Here is a 26,554-nt window from a genome sequence, read left to right on the forward strand (position 1 = left end):
GAAGTAGAAATACCCAGTAGATTGTCTATACTGCTTACAAGACAGCAGTAGAGATCCTAAATTTCTGTACTTGCACTATGCTCTTTTTTACTTTTGGAAAAAAAGTGAATTATTTGCTGTAGTCAAACATGCAATTTTTGATACAAAGCACATAACATGCAGTTAGGGCAGAATGGTGTTTGCATGCAGATGACTCACATAACACCCCCCCCCCTTTCTACTGACTCTTAATTTTGAGAAAGTGTTTATTACTCATTATTTAATGTTCCTGGAAAATTAATTCTCTCTCAATGAACTTAATTTGGAAGTAATGCTACCAAAAGAGAAAGCCTGTATTGAAATTTACTTTTTTTTTTTTTGCCTCCCTTTTCTTCCTTTTTCCTTTTCCATCATCATGTTGCTGATGACCTATTATGCAAGTGTACTTTCATATGCATTGCAAATGCATCAGTCCAAAAACTTGCATGTCCCAACAGATGGATTGTTTCATCTTCACTGAAAACTGAAATTTTTGATCCTCTGCGTACTTGCAAATAGCTTCTGAACTATAAATATAATCAAAAGAATGATTCCAATTGACTTCATAAGACATCAGATACAATTCCTGCTTCTGATGTGTGTTTGGGGATAATTTATGATTTGTTCTGTTCTTAAACACATGATGAAGTTAAGAACCTTTTCTTTTAGTATTTTTAATCTACTATTTTATTTGTTTTTCTCATACTGCATCTTCCTTAGTTTTGGGTTCCTCACTACAGGAAAGACATTGAGGTGCTAGAGCATGTCCAGAGAAGGGCAACAAAGCTGGTGAAGGGCCTGGAGCAAAAGGCTTATGAGGCGCAGCTGAGGGAACTGGAGTTATTTAGTCCAGAGAAAAGGAGGCTGAGGGGAGACCTTATTGCTCTCTACAACTACCTGAAAGGAGGTTGTAGCGAGGTGGGTACTGGTTTCTTCTACCAAGTAACTAGTGATAGGATGAGAGGAAATGGCCTCAAGTTGTGGCAGGGGAGATTTAGATTGGATATTAGAAGAAATTTCTTTGCTGAAAGGGTTGTCAGACATTGGAACAGGCTGCCTAAGGAAGTGGTTGAGTCACCATCCCTGGAGGTGTTCAAAAAAACCGCGTAGACATGGCACTTCAGGACATGGTTTATTGGGCATGGTGGTGTTGGGTTGATGGTTGGACTCAATGATCTTAGAGGTCTTTTCCAAACTTAATGAACTGATTTTATTTGATTCCTTCACTACCAAAAATACAGTCAAAATTACATTACCAAAACGAGGCTATTAAAGCTCAGATGAGTCTCTCTTACTGGTGGTCATAAAGAATGCTACTAGTAGTGAACTTCAGCAATTTCATGACACTTGTAAGTGAAAGGAAACAACCCAATGAATGATTTTTTTTTTTTTAACATTTCAAAGCTGTAAAGTTTGTAGGCTCTTAAGGATCTTTTCTTTCTAGTTAAGTCTGTGCACATTATACTGAAGAAGTATAATGTCCACCCCAGACTTCTTTCTTTGTTCCTAAGCCTCTCTCAGTGTATGGAATAAGATACCTGTCTCTTAAGGTGAAGAGAGAAATACCTCTGCTATTTTCCTTCTTCAGATGCTATAGCATGTCCTGTCTGCTAGCAGGAGTGGTCTACCTGTAAAATCTCCTCCTTTAAATCTCTCCTGTTTTCTTTGATCTCTCTAAGGGTCTGTGCTCGTAGACATATTTCTGTACCTTTCTTTTTATCATTATAGAAGCCAATTTTCTTGCTAAAACTGACACTTATCCTGAATCCACATTCTCTGGATAGGCTGTGCTGTATCTGCTGAACTGAATTAATCAGTCAAAGCATGTCACTACTGTCTGGACAGTCGCCACGTCCCAACTCATCTTTATTGTGTTCAGTCTGTTGTCAGCCCAGTTTTCAGGACCTTCTTTCATAGAATCATTTTGGTTGGAAAAGACCTTCAAGATCATCAAGTCCAACCATTAACCATGCCCCCTAAACCATGCCCTGGAGTACCCTGTCCACTCGCTTTTTGAATACCTCCAGGGATGGTGACTCAACCACTTCCCTGGGCAGCCCATTCCAATGTTTGACAACCCTCTCAGTAAAAAAATTTTTCCTAATATCTGACCTAAATCTCCCTTGCCTCAACTTGAGGCCATTTCCTCTTGTCCTATCTCCAGACACCTGACAGAAGAGACCAACACCCACCTCACTACAACCCCCTTTCAGGTAGTTGTAGAGAGCGATAAGGTCTCCCCTCAGCCTCCTCTTTTCTAGACTGAACAACCCCAGATCCCTCAGCCGCTCCTCATAAGACTTGTGCTCCAGGCCCCTCACCAACTTGGTTGCCCTTCTCTGGACATGCTCAAGCACCTCAATGTCTTTCCTGTAGTGAGGGACCCAAAACTGAACACAGTACTTGAGGTGCGGCCTCACCAGTGCCGAGTACAGGGGAACAACCACCTCCCTGTTCCTGCTGGCCACACTGTTCCTGATACAGGCCAGGATGCGATTGGCCTTCTTGGCCACCTGGGCACACTGCTGGCTCATATTCAGCCGGCTGTCAACCAGCACCCCCAGGTCTTTCTCTGCCGGGCAGCTTTCCAGCCACTCTTCCCCAAGCCTGTAGCGCTGCATGGGGTTGCCGTGACCCAAGTGCAGGACCCGGCACTTGCCCGTGTTAAACCTCATACAATTGGCCTCAGCCCATTGATCCAGCCTGTCCAGATCTCTTTGTAGAGCCTTCCTCTACAAGGTCCACAAGCAGATCGACCCTGCCTCCCAACTTGGTGTCGTCTGCAGACTTGCTGAGGGTGCACTCAATCCCCTCATCCAAATCATCAATAAAGATATTAAACAGAACAGGGCCCAACACCGAGCCCTGGGGAACACCACTTGTGACTTGCCGCCAGCTGGATTTCACCCCATTCACCACGACCCTTTGGGCTCGGCCATCCAGCCAGTTTTTCACCCAGTGAATAGTGCACTTATCCAGGCCACAAGACGCCAGCTTCTCAAGGAGTATACCATGAGAGACAGTGTCAAAGGCCTTGCTGAAGTTTAGGAAAATAACATCGACAGCCTTTCCCTCATCCACTAGGCGGGTCACCTGGTCATAGAAGGAGATCAGGTTGGTCAAGCAGGACCTGCCTTTTGTAAACCCATGCTGACTGGGCCTGATCCCCCTCTTATCCTGGAGCTGCCGTGTGAGTGTTCTCAAGACAAACCGTTCCATAATCTTTCCCGGTACCGAGGTCAGGCTGACAGGCCTGTAGTTCCCCGGATCCTCCCTCCGACCCTTCTTATAAATGGGAGTCACATTGGCAAGCCTCCAGTAGTCTGAGACCTCCCCTGTTGACCAGGAACGCTGATAGATGATAGAGAGTGGCTTGGCAAGGACCTCAGCCAGTTCCCTCAGTACTCTTGGATGGATCCCATCAGGTCCCATAGATTTGTGAGTGTCCAGATGGCGTAACAGGTCCCTAACTAATTCCTCCTGGATTAAGGGTGGTATGTTATGCTCTTCATCCTTACCTTCCAGCTCATGAGGTGGAGTACCCTGAGGATGATTGGACTCACTATTAAAGACTGAGGCAAAGAAGGCATTAAGTACCTTGGCCTTTTCCTCATCACTGGTTGCTACGTTCCCTTCTGTATCCATTAAAGGATAGATATTCTCCTTGGGATTCTTTTTACTGTTAACATATTTGTAAAAACATTTTTTGTTGTCCCTTACGGTAGTGGCCAGATTTAGTTCTAGCTGAGCTTTTGCCTTTCTAATTTTCTCTCTGTATGATCTAACAAGATCCCTGTACTCCTCCCAAGTTGCCCGCCCTTTCCTCCAGAGATTATAAACTCTCCTTTTTTTCTTAAGTCCTAGCAAAAGCTCCCCATTCAGCCAGGCCGGTCGTTTTCCTCGGAGGTTTGACTTGCGGCACATGGGAATAGCCTGGTCCTGAGCCATTAAGATTTCCTTTTTAAAGAATGTCCATCCCTCCTGGACCCCTTTGCCCTTCAGGACCGTCTCCCAAGGGACTCTCTCAACCAGTGCCTTGAAGAGGCCAAAGTTAGCCCTCCGGAAGTCCACAGTGGTGGTTTTGCTGACCACCTTCTTTGCCTCACCAAGAATTGAAAATTCTACCATTTCATGGTCACTAAGCCCAAGACAGCCTCCAACCATCACACCTCCCACCAGTCCTTCCCTGTTCGTAAACAACAGGTCTAGCAAGGCTCCTCCCCTGGTTGGCTCACCCACCAGCTGTGTCAAGAAGTTATCTTCCACACACTCCAGGAACCTCCTAGATTGTTTACTCACTGCTGTGTTGTATTTCCAGCAGATGTCTGGAAAGTTAAAGTCCCCCACAAGGACAAGGGTACACGATTCTGAGACTACTGCCAGCCGCTTGTAGAATGATTCATCCGTCTCTTCAACCTGGTCAGGCGGTCTATAACAGACTCCCAGCACAATATCTGTCTTATTGGCTTTCCCTCTCACCCTCACCCATAAGCACTCCACCTTGTCATCAGAATCGTGTAGCTCTGAACAGTCAAAACATTCCCTAACATAAAGAGCCACCCCACCACCTCTTCTACCTTGCCTATCCCTTCTGAAGAGCTTGTAGCCATCCATTGCAACACTCCAGTCATGGGAGTCATCCCACCATGTTTCCGTGATGGCGATTAAGTCATATCTATCCTGCTGCACAATGGCTTCCAGCTCCTCCTTTATCTTCCATCCTGTATCGAAACAAGGACCCTGCTCACCCTCCTCCTGTGACTGATAAGGAATATGAGTACATGAATGTATGAAAGTGTTGATGTGAATAATTTACTGCATGCTTAATTGTACTACAGAACACCTTACGTAGGTATTCTCAAAACTGCCTTAGTGTCTTCACAATAAGAAATTATGCTTGTTCCATTACTCTAGTACTTCTGCCACAAAAAGGCCCCCCCCCCCCCCCCAATATAGATTATGTTAGTTAAGACTGTTTTCTTGGAATCCAATAAAACTTTGTCAGTATTTACTGCTGATCAAGACAGTAGTTTCCTCATAACCCTGAAACAGTCAAGGCAAAACACTTGCATAGGTCATAAACCAACTAAGGGTACATACATTTTGCTGATTAATGCAATCAGCAATAAGCGTTGAAATTGAGATCATATGTTAAATATAATGATTTTGTTTGGATTCAAGGGCAATGTTAGGACAAATTATGATGCTTACAACAGCTAAAAGGGCAATCACTGAAAATTTAAGTTATACTTCATTCTTCATCCCTTAAAATCTTTCTTCCTTCATATTACTTTTAATTTTATCTTATATTTTTGATTAAAAGCTCTCTGGGAAAATGGGCAGATATGCCGCACTTGCACTTCTGTAAGATATTTGAAAACAGCATTCTTATTTCCATTTGTCTAGAAATATATTCAGTAAAATACAGTAAATACTGTAAACATGGGAAAAAATGTATTCTGTAAAAAATAATAAGAGTATAAATTCCAATGTATTCTACTGTGTCTTTTGATTTTTTTCTTTAATTGTGTGGCTTAGATGTTTGCAGTGTTATAAAGTAGGCTTAAAAGAGCTTTAAATGTTTTTTGTACAAGGACTTCTTCAACAAAGGCGAGGCAAAAATCCAATTCTGCACCTTGTGAAGACACATACTGTGTTTAATAGTCTCTGCATGGAACACTAAAAATAATTATAGGCAGAATGACAGGAAGAGATTTCCAAAAGCCACCTCTTCCACCCTCTGCCAAAACATAGCTTAAACTGTGCATCATTCTTGAGACATGTGTGTCCAAAAAGTTCTTAAAAATCTTTACAGATGGATATTGCACAACCATGTAAAGTCTTTCTGGTCCAGTTCTTAGAGTCAAAATGTTCTACTAATACCCACTTGATTATCAGTTTCTTCATTTTAGGTTCACTGTATATTGTTTAATTATCAGTGGGCACGAAGACAGTGTTTTCATACTCTAAGATGATTATTGTGTGCCTCCTTAATTTTTCTTCTCTAGTCTGAACAATGTCATCAAGTTTAGCCCTTCCTTGTAGGTGTCTTTTTAAAAAATTATTATTTAATGCTTATTTGCATTGCCCATTGTTTCATTCTTATGCTGTTATTGGCTTTTTCATTGCTTTACATCTCATTGATCTCGTGGGCATCTTCCAGCTTCCTTCAAACAGCTTGTTTGATTATCTATTCTGGTATAGATCTCATGGTATTTTTGAAAGAGTTCAAGGTAAGTTGATCTTTACTGCCACTGTTTTGCCTTTTAAAAGATAAATACCAATTCTGCCTCTCTAGTCTTCATCTTTACAGTTTGCCCTCATCCATCCATTATGGGCTTTTACAGACTTTGTGCTCATAGGCTGTGTAATTGTGAGCCACACAGCAAAAACTAATGTGCTGCAATATGAATGGATCACTAGACAAAAGCAATTTGTACCAAGAACCCAAAAGTTAGACTATAGGCATGCATATTTATTTGCTTTATGATTAATCTGGTCCCCTGGACTGAACATCCCTGTTACACATGTTGCTCAAAGATAGCCAAAAGAAAACTATCCTACAAAATCTTGCTTTCAGGTGTGTAGGCTTCTCAACGTTGCTTCGGCAAGTGGCAGAGCATCCTTTCATCCATTTAGTGGAGATGACAGAAGCACACGGGTGTTCTCATGCCCTTTTTCATGGAAGCAAGTCTTATTTTTATTCTTGTGCACTTAGATGTAACACACAGTGCCTGCTGCTTCCTGACTCTGAATTTGGGTATTGGCCGGACAGCGGCTCAGAATGGAAGAAACGGTGTCTTAAATCTTGTGGCAGGAGCAAATGGTCAAGTGGACACCATGACAGTAATGACTTCCACCCTCTCAGTTGTTCATTTGTATGAGGAAAGGCAGGGTAAATGATAGAGTATATGCAGAGGTCAGAGTTTGGACAGATGGAAGTGCAAAGTCCTGGGGATGACTGGCAGTAGATGCAGAACTTAGAGATGCAAGGGGGCATAGCTGAGACCCTTGACCATGACCTCGCACTATGACTGCAATATACTGAATCTTCTATGAGACCAAAGAAGTTGATTGGGAAAGAAAGATGGAAAAGGGGAATCATTAGTAATTAAAAAAAAAAAAAAAAAAAAAAGGCAGGTGAGACAAGCAATTCAAAAAAGCACTGAAAAGGGATACAGCAGCTGAAGGAAGAAAAAGTATATTGAACCATAGGAGGTCTTGGTGTAATATAAAGGAATGCCCTTGGCTAGGATCTGAGGGTATCTGTATGAGCTGGTTACTGACCTTGAGACCTGTAGCCTTTTAAGTGGCACAAGAAGCAGAAGAACACAGGAGGTCTCTGTGGTTTGAGAGCATTCTGTTGGTGCATGTGCACTTGCTGTGGGACGTGCTTGTGCTGCAGATCACACATTGATTGAGACCTTTCTGTTCCTTTTAGAGACTGTTGCTGCACTTTGAACAGATCTTCTGATTTAATTTCATCCAAAAGGAATCCCCTTCACATGCAGAAAAACTGCCCCACAGTCTGAGCCAACATGGAGTAAGTGGGGAAATGAGGGATTGCTGCACTCTACTGCTCTGAGCTATGTCACTGCTGTAGACACATTTTAGTTAATAATTTATGGCTTGCAGATTTTGGGTACCTCAGAATGAAGTTCATTTTACTCAGCTGGCTTGAAAATACCTAGCTTATACAAGTATTCATAAATGTATTCATCCTTTCCCTGTAGGATCTTAATCCTTTATCACTGATGCACCAATTAAAACAGAGAACCAATTTATGTTGACCTTTTAACTAAAGGAGACATTTAAAAAGGAAAAAAAGCATAAAAAATGCCAATATTCTTCAGTATCTATCAGAAGCCTTTCTTCTCCTTTGGGTAAATTGGTTCATTAAGGAGCTACCATTTCACTATAATTCCTTTTTCACCTTAGGCAGGTCTCCCAGGAAATCTTCTCTAAGAGTCAATTTACTGAAGTTTGCCTTCTTGAAATACATTGCTTTTAGTTTGAGTTATTTTCCTTCTAATCTAACTTTTGAGAATTCTGACTACATTACCAGGTAATCTTCGCATTCTTAGCTGTTTCTTCTCTGTTAATTAGAGGTAAATGTGAAGCAACCCCTACCCTCATTACTCCTTTCATGAAAGCATTTCAGGAGCTTCCTTTTCAGCCTGTCTCCTGCCGCATTCACAAAGGATGTTAGTCAGTAACCTATGTTATCACTGAGGTCTGTGCTCTGGTTTACTCTTCACAAATACATCATCTACTTGATCCTTCTGGTCTGGGAGGGAAATCCCAAAGTGGCAATGTTTGGGGGTTTTTGTTTGTTTGTTTGTTTTTTATATTTATAAGCTTCCTTTGCAGTCACTTAGCAGTTCTTTCTCCTCAGAACAAATGTATTCATCCATGCTCCCTTACTGCTCTTTCTCAGCAAGATGTACTATGTGAATTTGAATTCTTCTATCTCCTTCTCTGCCTAGTTTGTTATATTATTACTGTAATTACAAATGAGTGGAATGAAGTAATAACCAGATGGCTGGTGAGTCTCAAATCTACTCAGACTCACAATTCTTAGTGTTAAGGATGTACAGCTTCTTTTTTGCTAGCACTGGGATGGGTTCTTCATTTGCTATTGGGGACTGGACCATTAGCTGCTTGCCTAATCAGCTGCTTCTCTGGAGAGTGTCCAATTCATCCTCCATGTTTGGTACTCCTGCATTCCTTTCCAACTACTTTTTCACTGGAGGTCCTCAGGCCTAGCATGTTATTGATATCCTTTTGGACCATATGGCCTTCTCTGCTTCACTACTTTTCTTATGGGTCTTCTACCAGTTTCCTAAAGAATATTTGCAGGGATTCTTTAATTCCTGGTTTCTGCTTTTAGAAGTGTGTAGGTCTGTGTTCTCTGGTTTGAGCACAGAACCTGGATTGAAGAATTCCCCTCCAGGATTCCTGTGTGGACACAATTGCAGGTAGCCACCCTGTATCCACCCTGCATCCTCAGAGCTGTAGACTGAGAAAGATTTGATGACAGAGATAATCCTGATGCTGTGCTTTTAAAGGGCTGAATTGTGATACTAAACTGTGCTTTCTAAAACTCCCTTCTCCAATCAGTCTCTTAAATTGCCCTGTTACAAAAGTCAGTGAGATACTGAACTGTTGATTCACAAATACACAGCTTTCACTGTCCTTCAGTGATCAGGATTTTAGCCATACCACAGGAAGTTTGTGATATGTGGGAGCACACCATCATCCCTCAAAATGATGCAGTAAATTTGTTTTTAAGATTTCTCTTGAAATTATTCCCTTTACAAGACTTCTCCCATTTACCAACATAATGGATAACTTCTCAAAATCTTTTGCTATGCTGAGCTATCTGCAAGGAGATTAGGTAGGTCCCTTGATCATTGTCATTATAACACTCCTCAAAAAAGTGAAAGTTATGATTTTTCATCCCTTTGGACTCCAGAGAAGGAACTCAAAGCTATCAGTTAGGAGATGAGTGTTCTATTGAGCAGACTGTTAGATAAAAGAGGAGTTATTTTCAAGCAACTTTGTGGCATTTCTTACACTTTCATTTCCTTTGCCCTGATAGCAAGAGATGGATCTCTGCAGCAAGTTACTTCGCTCTTAGTCCTATTTATTTTGAGTGTATCAATAGAGCAAGGTGTTGCTTATTGAGAGATGTGTGGTAGCTGTTTTGAGAAACATGCAGTGTTTGTACTGGAATCCTAAGTAACGTGTATAAACTTAGATACTATAAAGACTGAAATGTTAGATAGTCACACGTCTTGAAAAGTAAAATTCTGCAACTACCAAGTTTGATGCAACAATTTTTCCTCACATTAAAATAATCACTTTTAGTTTTGACAGTAGTAGGTTCCTTTAGACTGTCTTGAAATTGATTTCTTTAATGCTTTTTGCTACAGTGTGATCAAGGAAGCAGTGTAATAGCTCCCACTTAATGATATTTGTTTTGTTATATGAAAAGCGCACTTTACTGAATATAAGTGCCAATCCAGGGAGTTACTGAAGAACGTGCTTGACTGTAGGTACTTCAGTACCTCTGTGGTATGGCTCATGAGGTTATTGTAAGTTAAGCCTTCCTCTGTAACAAATACAGAGTCATGCTATGAGAAAACATTTAGGAAGTTACATGTGCCTTAATACACAAGTGTAAAACATTAAGAAAACACAGGGTAAGAAAGGACCTTCTGGGTCATTTTGCCTAGTTGTTATCATAAGCAACCCTGAGATGAACGAATCCTCACAAAATTGATAAATTGTATCTTAAAACTTTTTAGGTGGCTTCCCTAGCTATTCACCTGCTGTTCCAGAATCCTATTTCTTTGGATTCTGCAATCTAAATCAGGGAATATTTTAAATCCAGGACTCAAATCTGCAGATGAGAGTCCTAACTTGCAAGCATTATCTTAAAATGGTCCTCAGTCTTTTCTGATGGAGCAGCATGGATTTTCTGGTAATATTAAAAGATCTCTTGAGACTAAGAATCTTGGTGTTAAGGGTACTGGTGGGGAATGACTTTACTTTTTTTTTTTCAATAAAATTTTAATTATTTATACAAACTGGATTGTTACTGAGAAGAGAGCAATCATTAGAGCAATGTGGTTATAACAGTCATCAATAGATTCTAGTTGTCTCAGGCCAAGGAGGAAAAAAAAAAGTTGGTCCTATCAGATACAGGGTAAGTCCCCTAATGAGTACATAAAGGAGGAGCTATTTTCCAGCCAGTTTGTGGAATCCAATCTTTAAATTCATTTGTTCTGATAAAAGTATCTGATCGTAAGCATATCATAAATCAGTAACAGAACAATATTGCAAAAAACAGATCTGCTGGAATAAACAAGTGAGATAATTTTTCTCTGCTTTGCTACGGTAAGTGTTCACAAGCTGTGCTCGTTCTGTTGTTTTTTGGTTTTGTTTTTTTTTTTTTTATTCTATTTCTTAGTGAGATGTGGATGAACTAAAGGCAGACTAGGAGCAACGGGAAGCATTAAGATGAAAAGTGACATACAAGGAAAGACAATGAACTGTGATAATTTAGTCTAAGCAATAATATATCTGAAGGATAAACAGAAGTAAAACAGTTGCATTATAGCCTTGGAGGTTCAGGTTATGTATGAAGAAAATATTTCTAACCATAAAGATAGTTTAGGCAATAGAGTAAATTGCCTAAAGAAGATATGGAATCTGCCTTTAAGGAAAAGAACAAGGGAAAACCAAACCATTATGTCAGGAGTAGCTAAGGTATAGCTGATTTTGCTGTGCAAGACAATAGTAGTCTTTTGCAGAACCTCTCAACTAAGCCCACCACTCAATTCAAGACATGCTTTATCATTTTTTAATTGGAATAAATGCTGCTGGAAAGGTTACTAATGTTTGTTTAGCACTTTCTTTCTTTGCTGCCCTGAGTTTTCCAGTCTTGTAATGCCCAGTCCTGAATTGCTTAGAAACCATAGTAGAAATGTGAGATGAAACTTGAGTTAAATATGTACTAGGGATGGATGAATATTTTATTGCAGCTTTTTTCATGGAGAATAGGGTTGAAATACTTAGTAAAAATCTTATTTTCTGTAATAAACTTCATTGTTTACTTATAAATGAAAATATATGGATTTTGAGGAACCGCCTCATTGTGTAAGTTTAGTTATCTAACATGATTATTCTCTCCTTCTGATTAGCTAGTTTCTTTTGAAATGGTTTTGAAGTATTTGTAAGCAGAAATTGGCATGAACATATATTAGAGTTTAGCACCACAAGAGTTGAAATTTGGTTATGTCAAGCTCATTGAAAGGGCAAGGTGCAAAACACGACAAGGACCAAACACATAATTGCACCAACACAACCTGTTTTGTGAATGTCACTGAATGAATTACAAGGGTTCTCCACCCAAATAATCTTTTTACTTCTCAAAATCTAGGTAATCTAGCATTAGTTCAGTGTAAGGACTGGAATACATGAGAAGAGTAGGTCCTAAAAATTGTAGAGATTCCTAGAGAGACAGCAGAGCCTCTGCTCTAACATTTTGATTACACTTTATGCATACACAACAAACAGTGGGACTGTACAAATTTCTTATTGTTTCTCATAAGTAAATATTTCTTACAGATACATCAACAGAGGTGACTGCTTTTGTATGTAACATATTTGCTTATTGTCCTCCAATATCAGTGTGCTAGCAATCTGCAGTATTTCATCGTTCTTTCTGAAGTCAGGCAACCACTTATTTGAAAAATACAATACAAGGATAATGTGTGATTAAAATTTCAGCATGACTAAATTATCTTCAAGATGTTGTGTCAAAATTACAACCAAGCCTCAAAGGCAGGGAAGTAGATGAAATAACCTGTGCAATTTATGTAGAATAAACAAACACACCCACACCCAATAATTTATTATTAGTCTAATTAAAAAATTAGCAGTCTTACCAAAATAGTGTTGTTAGTCCAGTTACAGTGATACTAACACCATCCAGAACATGCAATTATTACATTCTTTCTCCCAATAATGATAGAATTAAAAGCAATACACACAAACTTCTGCTATCCAGTCCTTTCTCTGGTGTTATGTTCATCCTTTCTCTGGCGTTAGGTTTGCCCTTTCTGTATATAACATGAGTCATTATCATGCTTTGCCAGGAGCAGTATGGAGTTGGTGGGGGATTCTTCCACCTTGCTCTTGGGTCCCCCTTCAGTTATTTTTACACTTGCTGACATAATTGGATTCCTTGATTTTTATTTTTTTATTTTTTCAGTGTTTAATAAACTCCATGTTATAGCCAAGTGGCGAAATACTCAGCTTATACTGAATTAGTTACTTTTAAAATTTGTTTTCCAGACTGACAACCTATTGAAAAAATGATTTGATCACCTTCTGTAATCAGTTTGATTTCATATATGGAAAGAAAGGGGGGAAAGATGATGAGTAAAGGAATAACACTTCTGGATTTACCACTTCTCAGTGTTTACCTTCGGATGAGGGTCAGACCTTCTTTGCCTCATCTCTCTGTGTTTTCTCTTTCCAGCCTGTTTGCCTACCTTTACCTAGTTCCTAGTGTCCTGTAACTGACTGTACATGGACCAGAAACCCTTCACTAACTCTTACTTAATAATTTTGTTGGCAATTACAGAGAAGAAAATTTACCATTCCCTGACTGTTTTATACTTCCATTCCACCTGCATGAAGTATGGAGTTGTAAGGAGTTTTCTGCATTTTCTGACTGACTCATTAAATATTGATTTTAAGAGGCTGTATTGGGATAGAAATTATTTTTGTTATTTTTGACATTAACTAAGTCACATAATTTTAATTTAAACAGAATATTGAATAAAATGGTAGAGCAGAGAACATGCATCCAAATAAAGAAAAGAATATTTCCTGTCCAAAAGTTTGAGATGTTGGGTATAAGGTTGTTCATTTCTATACTATTTGGTCTAGAGTTCATATCCTTCTCACCACATAGTTTCTGTAGGAATTGCAGGTGTTCAATGGGTCTGAAAATCTTGTCTTTATTGTTTAAATTCCTGAATGTCAGATATTTAGAGGGAGATGAATTGCATAGTTAGGTTCTATATTTTTCCTATTTTATTAATTATGTTTGTTTTAAGAACATACAAATAAATTTATTGTAAAAAACCCCAACAACAACAGCAACAACAAAAAAAAAACCAAGAAAAAAAACCAAAAAAACCCCAGTAATACTAAACATAAGAGTTCGAGGAAGATTGTACCTTAATCTGGAATAGTTTATGAGTAGAGATCACATAGAATTCTGCCTTTTTCACTTGACATTAAAGGACACATTTATGTATGAATGGAAAATAACATAACTAGCCAGACCTGGGAATAAAATCAAACTTTAAAGTGTGTATGATGCATTTGATCTTATTGTCTGTTCTGGATAAGTATATATTTTCTATTAATATATGCACATATAGACTCTTATTTTCATTTCAAGATTACTTTTATGATTGAAGAAGCCAGGCCATGCTCCACACATTCAAAAATCATTCTAAAGGACAGAATATGTTCAGGGTATTCTAATTCCACTTAGTTTGGGTAGTAGTCTGACTTTTCTTTCTTTATAACAGCTTTTCTGCTTAAAATCTCATTGTTGGTACTGAATTTCCACAGATTGTATTTTTCCTTAGAGTGTATCCCTTTAAACATTGCTGCACTGTACTATAGTAACTTCTTCCCCAGCTTTTCCCTGATATCTACACAGTGTCAGCTATTATTTTCAGCAGATGGATGAAGGCAGATGTTTCCATCAATCCAGATTTTTGCCATTCCAATGTGTTTTTCTGGATATCTTTCTATCATTTTACCTTTATTTTTGGCTACTGAAATTCTTTCCTGGTAATCCAGGAAAATACATTCTGTTTTCATTGCTGATACCACTACCATTTTTGTTTATGCAGGACTGTAGCTACCTACAGTTTTTCTTTCGATTGTACATCAATAACCATGTCCAAGCACCATTTTTCTCCAGCTGGAATTATGCTCCAACTCTGTTTATGAAATCTAGCTTTTTGTGTGTGTGAACACAATACAAATAATTTCCCCTGTCATATTCCTCCCAACCTTTTGTGTATTTCTTTCATTTTATCAATAATGTAGCTGCTAATGTCTTTCATCTTCCTAATCATCCCCATCACTGTCCCTCTACATTATCTGCTTTTTGTGCCATCATATCAAATTCAGTATTCTTTTGCCATCTTCAGTATAATTCAACACTGCTTCATTGCTTCAACCACCTTTCTTCTGATGTCTTACCCTCTTTTTTATTTTCCTTTTACATAGCATCTTTGTACACCTACAGAGGTACCATCTGTGCTCTTTCATAGCACTGCAATCACATCATCTGGCTTCCTTTTCATGTTTAGCCTCTGCTATGATGCCTACAAGGCAACAGGCAGTAAATGCTTATTAATTTATAGAACACTGTGTTTAGGCACTTTGTTTAAATGCTACTTTCCCCCCCCCCCCCCCCCCCCGCCTCCATGTTTTGTGCAGTGCTTCCCTCTTCGGACTGTGAGCTTTTGGAGACAGGATCTCGGTTTAAGTATATACTCAGAAAACAAGCGGAATATCACATCTAACAACAAAACTTTTGAAAAACTTGAATATTATTGATAATAATGGATTTCCTGGCCCACCAACTACTTTGTTGTTCCTGCTTTAAAGTACTGAAACAGATATTTGGTGTATTTTATTATTGAGGAAAACAGGAAAAACACCATGCAAAACTGAAATACAAAATGCTATTTGTTCTTGTTTTAGCCAATTCAGATTAACCAACACTTCAGTTTACTTTTTGCTCTGCTCGTGGATGTAAGTTCAAGTATTTGATCCTAACGAAAAAGCTTGCATTTTAGTTAGCAGTGTCCTTTGCTGACTTATAACTGCCCACTTCGTGAGATGCATGACTAATTATTGGAGGACCTAGCAGAACTCTGTTCTCAACTCACTCAATGAGATTTTTAATTCCTGAACTGCAGTATCACACTCTCCTACTTCGTCTCTCCAGACAAAGGAATTTTGAATTCTGTGATCTTAAGTAGGAATTGTAGGTGTGTTCTCCATTTTCACGTCTTTCACATAGCAGTACTACCCATAGATTTGCAGGCTTTTGTAATAGTAAAGGTATGGATTTGATCCAAGTCTCATGCAAAGAGGTTTTATTTCATCTAGGCTGAGTGAGTTGTAAGATTTAGTTACTGTCCTCCAGATGAAATGTTATTTCCAATTGAAATAGTCCACGGCTTAGCTTCAAACCTGCTCTTTCTGTAGCTTAAAGATCTTCCAAACCAGTATTGTGGATCCTGTCCTAAGTCCTCAGTTCTTGTTGTTTATGGCACAGAGATCTGGCTATCATGCAGATTGCTAACCTTGTTCTTGCACGCTTCTTGTTTATCAGCAATTTGTATAGAATTTCTTATCTACTTGTTCCTTAGAATGCCTTAGTGTTTAAATAATTAAAAAAAAAAAAAGAGAGAGAGAAAGGAAAGCACAACGCAGCATGTTTCATTATATAGCAATATGTGTGGTCCAGGATTAGTTAGGATAGACTGTAGTTTTAGACAACCTCCTGGCTTGCTGAGAAGTAGTCTTAGTTCTGTCATATGCTTTTCTGCTTGTAGTTATCATAAAACATGCTGCTTTAATAGTTTATTGGGCAGAAATAGAACATACGAAGTAGTACACCCTTGTAGAATTTTCAGCACATTGTGTGAATTAACTTCGGACTTTCTTATACACCATTTACAGGACCATCTGAGAACATTAATCTCTGCCTATCTATACACAGGTCAAAGCTTGAAAAAGTTGTGAACATCAGTATTGGTTGCTTGACTCACAGAACTTTTTTTTTTTTTTTAAAATATACTCTGATTCAAGGTTATAATCTCTTTATCAGAGATTTATTATAAGTATAGCTTGAGTCTTCATCAACTTTAATGTAGTGTTCAAATTCAATAAAACTATTCCTAGATTGCTGCAGTTATAAGACAAGCAACACCACAAAATAAATGTTTAATTTTCCTATTTTACGGTTTTAATAGCTGTTTGTTTGAATTTCTAGTGTTCATAAATGAAATGTAATGTAATCTAAAAATGCCATAAAATATTGATAGTGATGATTTTATTATTATTTTTTAATAATATCTGTACAGTAGGCATATTTATGGGTGTAAACATGAGGGGGTTGGTTTTTCTTAATGTCATAGGTAGGGAAAAGAATAAAATAAGTGAGGCAGGGTCGCTGTTAGTTTGTTTCATCTTCTTACATGGGAAAAAGGGAAAGTTATACATGGAATAACAATCTGAAAATAATCATAAATTTTAAATAATAATGAAAAGGAAATAAAGGGATGCAAAGACAATCACTCACCACCTACCACAAACAGACTGATGCCCAGTCAGTCTCCAAGCAGTGGCCACCTTGAAAGACAATCCCATTCTCCCCCTGACTTCTTCCTCTACCACCACTTTTTATTGCTGAGCATAATGTTACAGGTATGGAATATCCCTTTGGCCAGGTTGAGTCAGTTGTCTTGGCTGTGTCCTCTCCCAACTCCTTGCCCATCCCCACTCTACTTACTGTGGGGCAGAGAGGGGAAAAGAGAGAACGGCTTGACACTGTGCAAGCACAGTTCAGCAATAGCGAAATCATTGGTGTGTTATGAGCACTGTTTTAGCCAAAACTCCAAAGCACAGCACCATATAGGCTGCGATGAAGAGAGCTAACTCTGTCCCAGACAGACCTAGTAGGTGAACTTAGCATTTACTTACTGTAAGAAAGTACTGGTATAGTTCATTGAAGTGTATTTTTGCACTTGAATAAAATCAAATCACACCAAAATGATAATCTGTGTATTTATTGCCTGGAAAGCCTAACGTAATCTAGGCAGTTTATTTGGAAGATTAGCAGAAGGAATGCCTAAAATGAATTATGCTAACAATATTACATCAAAATCATATCTGCAGGAAGATGCAAGTATGTTTTAAGACAGAATTCTTCTGTGGTTCTGTTTTAAGTTCTTTTATATTAATTTTCATCTTTCTGGCAGAGCTCCAAAGTTGAAGTGATCTTCATGGTCATAAGTGCATTAGATGAGCCAAGAAGACTGGACCTTCCTCTGATTAACTTTTTCAATCCTAATAACTTTTTAACCATGTTATGTTACTTCTGAAAACCCTTGAATTTTTCTCTACAACAGCATAGTTCTAACTCAATGAAACAGGAAACTCTTCTTATTCCCACCCCTCTTTAAACTGAATGGCAAGTTATTGATGAAGAAAATGTTCTGGGCAGTGATTCTTTGAATAAAGAGAGCCTCATTAAGCACGTCGTAGTACATGTCTGACTATTTTCTTTATTTTACAATTCAGTCTTATTTCATGTCAGTCATTACACACTTCAGGAAATTACTTTCTGGGAGATTATTGCATTTATCAAACAATTAAGGTCACAGTCACCCTATTTCAGTTTTATATCTTATAACACCATTTGTGGCTTATGCGCCAGAATGTAGTGTCTGTCTTCTTGTATTGAATATGTAATTTTACTGAAACTAGAGTGCTCTTGTCTGTCCAGAGTCTGTCTGCATTCAAACTGTTGGACACTGGTAGGTGGGTAGCTCACTATTGAAAAACTAAAGAATGAAGTCTTAGAAACATCACTCAGAAAAGGGGAAGCCCTTATGGATGCAGTAGGCTCTATCGTTAGTTTGTTTCTGAGAGGCAGCTTAAACTTGCTATACAAATTAACTTCCCAGTGCTGAAAATAAACAGAAAAAATATGGTAAGTACCAAAAATTAGTGAACAAATTAATTTCTGTGCTTCAGTTCCCTTTCAGTAACATAAGAACAGTATCACTTCATATAAAGCCACTGAAAGTATTTTGAAAATTAATTAGCAGTTGTGAAGAACTGTGTAACTTCAGTAATAAACACTTATGAGAACAGAAGCCAAGAGGGAAACTGACAGTACTGTCTTCAAAGCAGGGGTTTAACAGAGTATAATGAATGCAAAGCAAAGAAAATAATGAGGCAAAAACAAAATAGTGAGTAGCTGCTGATGAAGAGTAGTGCCAACCTTGTATGGAATTAGCTGGGATTCAGGAGGGTAAATATTATGTACAATTATAGACTTTATCATACACATACATGCAAGATGGAACAGATGCAATTTTCCTAGGCAACCTTAATTTCAGCATTTCCAGTTTTCTGGAAGTTTGACTTTGTGTTTTTTCACTGTGGTGTTTTTTGTTTTGGTTTTTTTTTCAGTTTTATTGTGAATATTATTTTGTGCCTGTCAGTGAAAAACATTACACAGAAGCAGGTAAATTAACATATTGAATTTGCCTTTTCAGTTAGAAAATGTGTTTATATCCAAATCAATAAATTGGTACCCAGTTCTTGTTGAGTATTTATTCACTGCCAAAAATATAGCATGGTTGTTGTCTTTGCTCAGGTTATTCTTTCCTATTATGATTTTATATGCTATTACTACAGCTTATATAGAAAAATAAGATTGCTGAAATTCAGAATTAATGGGTATTAATGCAGATTGCACATTCAAAAGCACAGTGTAATTTCTTTTACTTCCTTTTCAAAAATAGGCACTACTGTCTCATACTGCACTCTGTTAGAAAGCCTATAAATGCCTGAGATTTTATATGTGAAATGATTTGTATAGAAAACTCATCTTGATTTAAAAAAATATTTTAAAATAAAACATCACCTCTTTAAGAACATTATTTGATAATTCAGCTGTCATAGTATGCTGGTTTTGGCTGGGATACAGTTAATTTTCTTCATAGTAGCTAGTATGGGGCTCTGTTTTGGATTTGTGCTGAAAACAGTGTTGGTAACACAGGGATGTTTTTGTAATTGCTGAGCAGCACTTACACAGAGCCAAGGCCTTTTCTGCTTCTCCCACCACCCCACCAGCGAGGAGGCTGGGGGGGCACAAGAAGTTGGGAGGGGACACAGCTGGGACAGCTGACCCCAACTGACCAAAGGGATATTCCAGACCATATGATGTCATGCTCAGTATATAAAGCTGGGGGAAGGAGAAGGAAGGGGGGACGTTCGGAGTGATGGCGTTTGTCTTCCCAAGTCACCGTTAGGTGTGATGGAGCCCTGCTTTCTTGGAGATGGCTGAACACCTGCCTACCGATGGGAAGCAGTGAATGAATTCCCTGGTTTGCTTTGGTTGCATGTGTGGCTTTTGCTTTACCTATCAAACTGTCTTTATCTCAGCCCATGAGTTTTCTCACTTTTACCCTTCTGATTCTCTCCTGCATCCCACTGTGAGGGAGTGACCGGGTGGCTGCGTGGTGCTTAGTTGCCAGCTGCGGTTAAACCACGACACATAGTTTGAATACAAATAGCACTTTTTCTAGCAAAAAGGTGGTTCTTGGCTTTATGTAATCAGTTACAACTTTTGCTAAACATTATATGGACTATTACAGAGTCTGTAAATTTCTCTTGGTGACATATTACTTTAACAAGTATATTCTATATTATAGATAGCCTTAGCAGTAGCTTTTGTTATTCCATATTTTCTCTGCTTTAGAAAGGAGTTATATTTATTTTCTGACTCTGGTAGTTTCTGGTTTTGTAGTCATAGGAATCTAGGCTTCTAGTCCTATAACTGACATTTGATGGCATGATTCCCAACAGTATGTTCTTTGCCAATCTGTCATAGTGTGGAAAGCCATCTATCACTATATCCTTGTTGTGTTTGGGAAATGATACCAGCTGAATTGCATTGTATAAAATGTAATTCTTTTTGTTGTCGTAAAGAATTAACATTTTCACAGTCTTGCCTCAGATGTGGATGTAGTTTTGTCAATCAAATATCTGTCGTATTGGTATCATTGTTTGCTTTAGAAAGGGAATAACTATAGTTATATAGCGGCTACAGAATCCGTAGATAAGTATAGTGTTGTTTAATTCAGTGTGCTCTTCCAGCTTCAGCTATAGCAGTTGGGGACACTGTTCTCCAGCTGTTTACGACTGCCCAGCAAGTGGAAGTTACTTGTTTCACAATTCAGCCAAGAGTGCAGAAATGCAAGTTCTCACTGTTCTGCTACACTAGAGTCAGCAATGGCTTCAAAACTTTTAATCAGCAATTAGGTTAAATTTGCCAGTTTTGCACTTAAGTGGATCAAGTTGAATTCCACTGGCTGTACAGTGAAGAATTATCTTCTGTCAGGAATATAGTAATAAACATCCAGGGATAAAATGTCTTGAATTTCTATCAGTGTGCAAAAATGACCTTGTCTCTTACGTATCAAGAGGTTTCATTGTTTTTCCTGTAAGAATACAGCTGAAGCCTTATTATACCACTTTTCTATGCTTATATTTTATTTAACATTGAATCATTTTGTTTGCTTGTTTCATCCACACTTTCCTATTTCTATTCAGATAAATTAAAACAAACAAAAAAACCCTCAGCATTTTTTAAGTTCTTCTTTTCACCATCAACATGCTTTTAGGAGTGATGAGCAACTATTAATAAAAACCCCTTTTTCTTTCTTCCTAGAGGATATTTTCCTATCTTAATTGCTGGAAAAAGCAAAAACAGTTGAGTCAAGACATAACAATGACATAACGTTTTTTCTAATATTTCACTACATAAAAGTAATAGATTGCTTTACCAAATGTTATATGTATTTTTAGAGATAATTAACTAATTGTTTTACTTAGCAGTTGTAATTCAAGATCTAGCTTCACCTCTACAGTAAAGGAAAACTTATGATCTACATTTGGACCCTTGCATTAGGTGCATCCAAGGAATAACGTATGCAGTTCGCCATCAGGCTGAACAGTTAAATACCTCAATCCTAGGTGAAGCTTTGCCTATAAAGCCCCCCATCTAGCTCATCAGGAGAGCTGGGGACAGTGGGACAGCACTCATTATTTTTAGGTATTAGGTCAGCCACTGTGTTCTTTTTAGCTTATTCTGGATAAGGTTATTTCCTAAAGTGAATATATATATATGTATTATTGATTGTAGGATGGAATGGGGAATTTGAGAGTCACTAAAAAAGGAATACGACTTGAAGGAATATCTGAATTTCTACTTCCACTATATGTGAAAGAAATCCATTCCCGAAAGGTAGGTGGTTTTTGTCATTTTTTTTTAATTTACAGCTAATATAAATTAATCTCTTCAGTCTCAAACTACAAAGTTTAATTCTTACACCTTCTAAATTAGCAATCAGTAGAGGTTTGCTTTGAGAATACCTTAACAGTGAAAGCTTCCTTCATGTCAAAAATGATTTCTTTTTTTTTCTGAAACCTTATTTGTCTCTTAAAAGAAATGTCTTATCCTAAAGAAAGGAGATTCAAAGCATGTATGTTTTATACTTCAAATGACCTCAGCACTGGGAATGGAACATTTGACTCTTCATTTGATGTGAACTCCAGAAAAACAAGATTGGTGATATGCGCAAAATGCAGTGAAATAAGGAATGGTTTTGTATATGCTTCAGTTCTTTCTGGTATTAGCTAGTGTGATTTCTTTTTTTCTTCCTTCCTTTCTTTTTTTTTTTTTTCTCATTATGCTAAACTGTATAATGTCTCTAGGATTTAATTTTTCAAAGCAAACCATTTTTAATGTTGCTTAAATGTAATTGTTTTATCATATAGCAGCCGGTTGTTGCAAAGGAAGAAAGAAAATCAAGATATTATGTAGTCAGAAATTCAGTGTAGCTCATTTTAACTCATTCATTTTGATTCACTCATGCTATTTGTATTAACATTGTCAATTAATTAAAAAAAAAAAACCCAAATGCTGGAAATCTCTTAAGTTCTTTTTACCATGCCAGTGATAACCTGTGATCAGAGAGGACTGTTACAATGGTTTTCAGTCTATCATCTGCAAAGAATTTTAATATGCATACTGCAAAAGTTGACAGGAGTGAAAAGTGTGTTTACCCTAAATGCCTTTGTGGAAAATTCTTTCTGTTGAAGTCTTCTATGTATATAGAAAAAAGTCTCAAGCACATTCATAAATGAGATCACAACAGTTTCCTGTTTCTCTTAATTAGTTTACTCGTGTTAATAAATGTGTGAGGTAGTCTCTTTGTCCTCTTTTTTCTGTAAAAATAAGATCTTTCCATGTTTAACAGAGTAGCAATATTGTCCTAGGTAATGAAAAATTCTATAATATTTAAGTAACCGTATATTCCCCAACAATGTTGAATTTTGATCGCTTTATTGAACAAGTATTCTTTTACTTTTCAACTCGCCATACATACAATTTGTTACAAAATCTTGTTCATAATGTTTCTTTTATAATAGTAGCTAAAAAATATTAATACCTAACTAAGATAAATCTATAATCAAACATTTGGTAATGACTTATTTCTAAATAAATGCAAATATCATAGCTTTGATATTGATCAGAATTTTGAGGGGGGGGAACACACAATGGAACAGTCAATGCATAAGTACACAAATGACCATTTAAGTACTAAACACTGCTACCAAGAGTAAATCAATAGGGCCAGATTCTGCCTTCTAAAATTGGAAAAGCATCCACAAAAGGGCATTTTGGCTGTGGGTTTATTTTTTCCTATATCACCTTGCCATGGAAAGTTGTGAGAACCTCTAAAGTAGTTTCTGTAATCTTCTATTTTCTTTACAATTTTGAAACTCTAACATTCATTAAATTAACTAGAACACTTTGTCTTTTATCTATATCTAAATATTTTAAGGGTTCTGTTAGACCTTAATATCTAGTACAACAAATCCATTTAAAATCATGCCTAAAGCATGAACCTCTTTAGTATGAATATTCCAATATGTAAACTTTAAGAAATTGGTGTAAAATTTCCAGGCTGTATAACCTTTCAGGGAGCATACTTCTTCTTAGAAGTTGCAGAACATTAGTCATGGTCTGTGCATTTTTCCCAGTTCCTTTATGATTTGGGATATTTTTCTTGCATGGGGCTTCATATTGCAGAACATTGGTTCTATTGAAGTAAACGTGGAAACCTTTGTTTCAAGTGAGAGTAATGAGACACTAAAGTAGGGTCTTAATTTCACTCAGCTGCTAACAAATTTCAGAAAAAAATGCTCACAAATCTAACTACTGTAAAGGAACAGGATGCAAAGTCTACTAGTAGCCTAACACAAGGTCTCATTAGTCCTGTGAGGCTCATGAAAAACAGATAGGCCTGTCCATAAGTGCCCTCAAACCAGCAGAACAAAAGAGATAGAGTTGATAATTAACTGGACAAAGTATTTCAACTGAAATATTTCTGGTGTTTCAGGTCTACTTATATCTATTAACATTAAAACACTTGTTACCTAGATTAAAAAAGTGGTATGTATATAGACTTGGTTCTCATCTTGCAGCGCTTGTGAACTAGGTTCACGTTCCAGTCTTTTGCCAACTTGCTCAGTAGTTGTTGTCTAAAGTTTCAGTAAGTTGTGGTGTATGCAAATGTGAAAGTCATGAGGGAATGATGAAAAAACCCTCTGGAGCTATATTAAGCTTTACGGTAGGGATTGGTGATGTCTCTGCATGGTGTTTCCCCAGGTGTGTGGCATCTGCACGTGCCATTAGCTGTTTTGTTACTTACAGAATTGACCTCAGTGCTGTAGAAATCCAAGAGTAAGCCAGATTTTCTGAGCTCTCATTATAGTCAGTAGAGACCTAGTCAATACGGACAGTGGATTCTGAAGAGCTATCCTGCTCACCAGCCATTAGTGTTTACTTTGGGTGATAGAGAGGGGAAAGCTTTTCTCAGCCTTTTCCATGGAAGCAGTAATGATTTAAGTTTGATGTATACGGGAGTTAAAATGTACTGTGGAATCAAAAACTCATTTGAAGCTGATGTCTTTGCAGTTTTTTACATGCATATGTTGCTTATTTATTTTCTAAAAAGACAGTTTGCTCTTTAAGCAAATTTACTCATTCCCCTCTAAAAGAACACAGACATTAAAGTGACATCGTTCGATTAACTCTTGAGGTGACTTGTAACATATTCGATAATAACTTTGTGGAACAGGTGTATTTCCTCTGCACTGGCAACATGGTTTGTAGAATGGCCCCTGGGGGACCTCCATGTAGGGTGCTCAGCCCTGCAGGTCAGGGCATCACTGCTTTCCCATTACTCCGCACAAAGCGGAGTTAGGTGGGAAGACCAATGCTATTAGCAGCAGGGTACAGCAGCAGGTGTGCTATATTATGGCTAAGAGGCATGAGTGGAATTCTTGCACATATGCTGGAGCTATGTCTTAGCTAGATGTGGAGCTGATAAAATGTGCTTATTGATAGCGCAGGGTTCACCTCTGATTCTGATAGTGAACTACTTCTGATAAGAGTCCCGAGCAGTCTGTTGAGTAGCTAGGCTGAACTGAGCTCTCCGCTGCTGGAATTTAAATGTGAAGAGTGGCTAGGTTTGCTAGTGTAAATTTCACATATGCTTACAGATGCTGAAATCACTACTTTTGCCTGCAGCATACCTGGATCCCCAAATCAGATCATTTATGCAGGGTTAAATGCAGACCTTAAACTGCCTTTATCAGAAGGGATGTACTGAATTTGGTATATAGGTTGAAAAATTGCTTTTTATCTTGTGATTGCTTTATTAAAACCCTGAATATTAAAAGTAAATGCTGAAATACTTTGCATTAAGTCAGTTGGAGAACAAATATGCATGAATTCTTAAAAACAAAACAAAACTTCCAGTGATATTTTCTCCTGCCAGTATACAATTTTCTATTAAAAAGTAGTAATTAAAAATCCAGGTCTTGGGTAAAATAAATATTCATTCCCGTTTTGTCTGTAGAAGCTGTGTAAATGAGAAGGCTGCTCAGAGGGTGCTGTTTCCCTAACCTTGCTCCCCTTGCTTTGCTCTTTCTACTCTATTCAGTTAGTGGTGTCCACAGAACTGTAGGTTCCTACCCAAAATCTCATGTTTACATGAAAAAGATACTTCTGTGTTTTCATCAATGACCTAACTGCATATCAGAACTTGAACTGATACATCAGAACCCAAGTAGATGAAGGCTTATTTGATCCTGAATTGATATCTTTATATCCCTAAAACAAGGGTATATATACTCAATGAGCTGAATTCTACTGAGATATTAATTTCACTATGGCTGGTCTAGTTGTATACTTTTTATAAAATTACTAACCTGAAACCAGTAAGTTTAATCTAAATAATGTCATGTTTTCCATGTTTATATCATTTGCATTGATATGATGCAAAGAAACAGTGCAAACTACTTTTTGTAGTGTGTCATTAATGAGATGTGTGAAATCAAATAACACATAATGCAATAACCTGAATTATTACAATTATTTCAGTTCTTCTGAGTTAAATTTCTTTATCATCCTACTACTGCATCCATACTACTGCATTTGTGAATGGAAACAATCAAGGTACAGTTTTATTAGTTTGTTATATAACAATAAAAGCATTTCATGGTGTTTTCTTGAGAATGTATTCTTGACTTTATTGATCTTTTTCATTTGCACATACAGTACTTAAGGGCTGAAGAAAATCAAATTTTCTCTTTGTTAAATTGTTTCCATTGTAGATAAAATAAGTAACTCATTGTCCCTTAAACTAGGGGGGATTGCTTTGGTTTTTTCTGTACAATTAACAAGATTAAAAATGTATTCTCTGAGCTTAGAGAGAATGTGTTTTCCAGAGATATCCTTAGAGAACACAGAATTTAATGATTTAGTTAAAAGTCATTAGAAAAAGGTCTAGAAAACAAGAAACACTGAATACATATAAACTTCTAACTGAACATAGGAAACTCTGAAAACTCTCTGTATATCTTGTATTTTTAAAGGTGTGATTGTATGAGAACTAAGAAATTGTAGGTAGGTTTCAAAGCAGAACTTCTTTCAGGTATTTGATCTCACCAGACTCACTCTGGAGACTGAATATCCTTATAAATATTTAGGGAGCTTTATTTTACTTTGTTTTATTTCCAAACATGAATCAGTCTTGGCAAAAGCAATTCT

General features: G+C 37.5%; 1 protein-coding gene across 1 annotated transcript in view; it reads left to right on the forward strand.

Annotated features, from left to right (window-relative positions):
- SGCZ (sarcoglycan zeta) overlaps positions 1–26,554 on the forward strand; it is a 527,596-nt gene that overhangs the window by 377,818 nt on the left and 123,224 nt on the right. The window contains exon 3 of the mRNA XM_052779979.1: positions 21,575–21,676. Within this exon, the coding sequence (XP_052635939.1) occupies positions 21,575–21,676 (102 nt within the window). The remainder of the gene's footprint in view (positions 1–21,574; positions 21,677–26,554) is intronic.

Source organism: Harpia harpyja, chromosome 2, assembly GCF_026419915.1.
Source record: "Harpia harpyja isolate bHarHar1 chromosome 2, bHarHar1 primary haplotype, whole genome shotgun sequence".
Lineage (NCBI taxonomy): Eukaryota > Metazoa > Chordata > Aves > Accipitriformes > Accipitridae > Harpia > Harpia harpyja.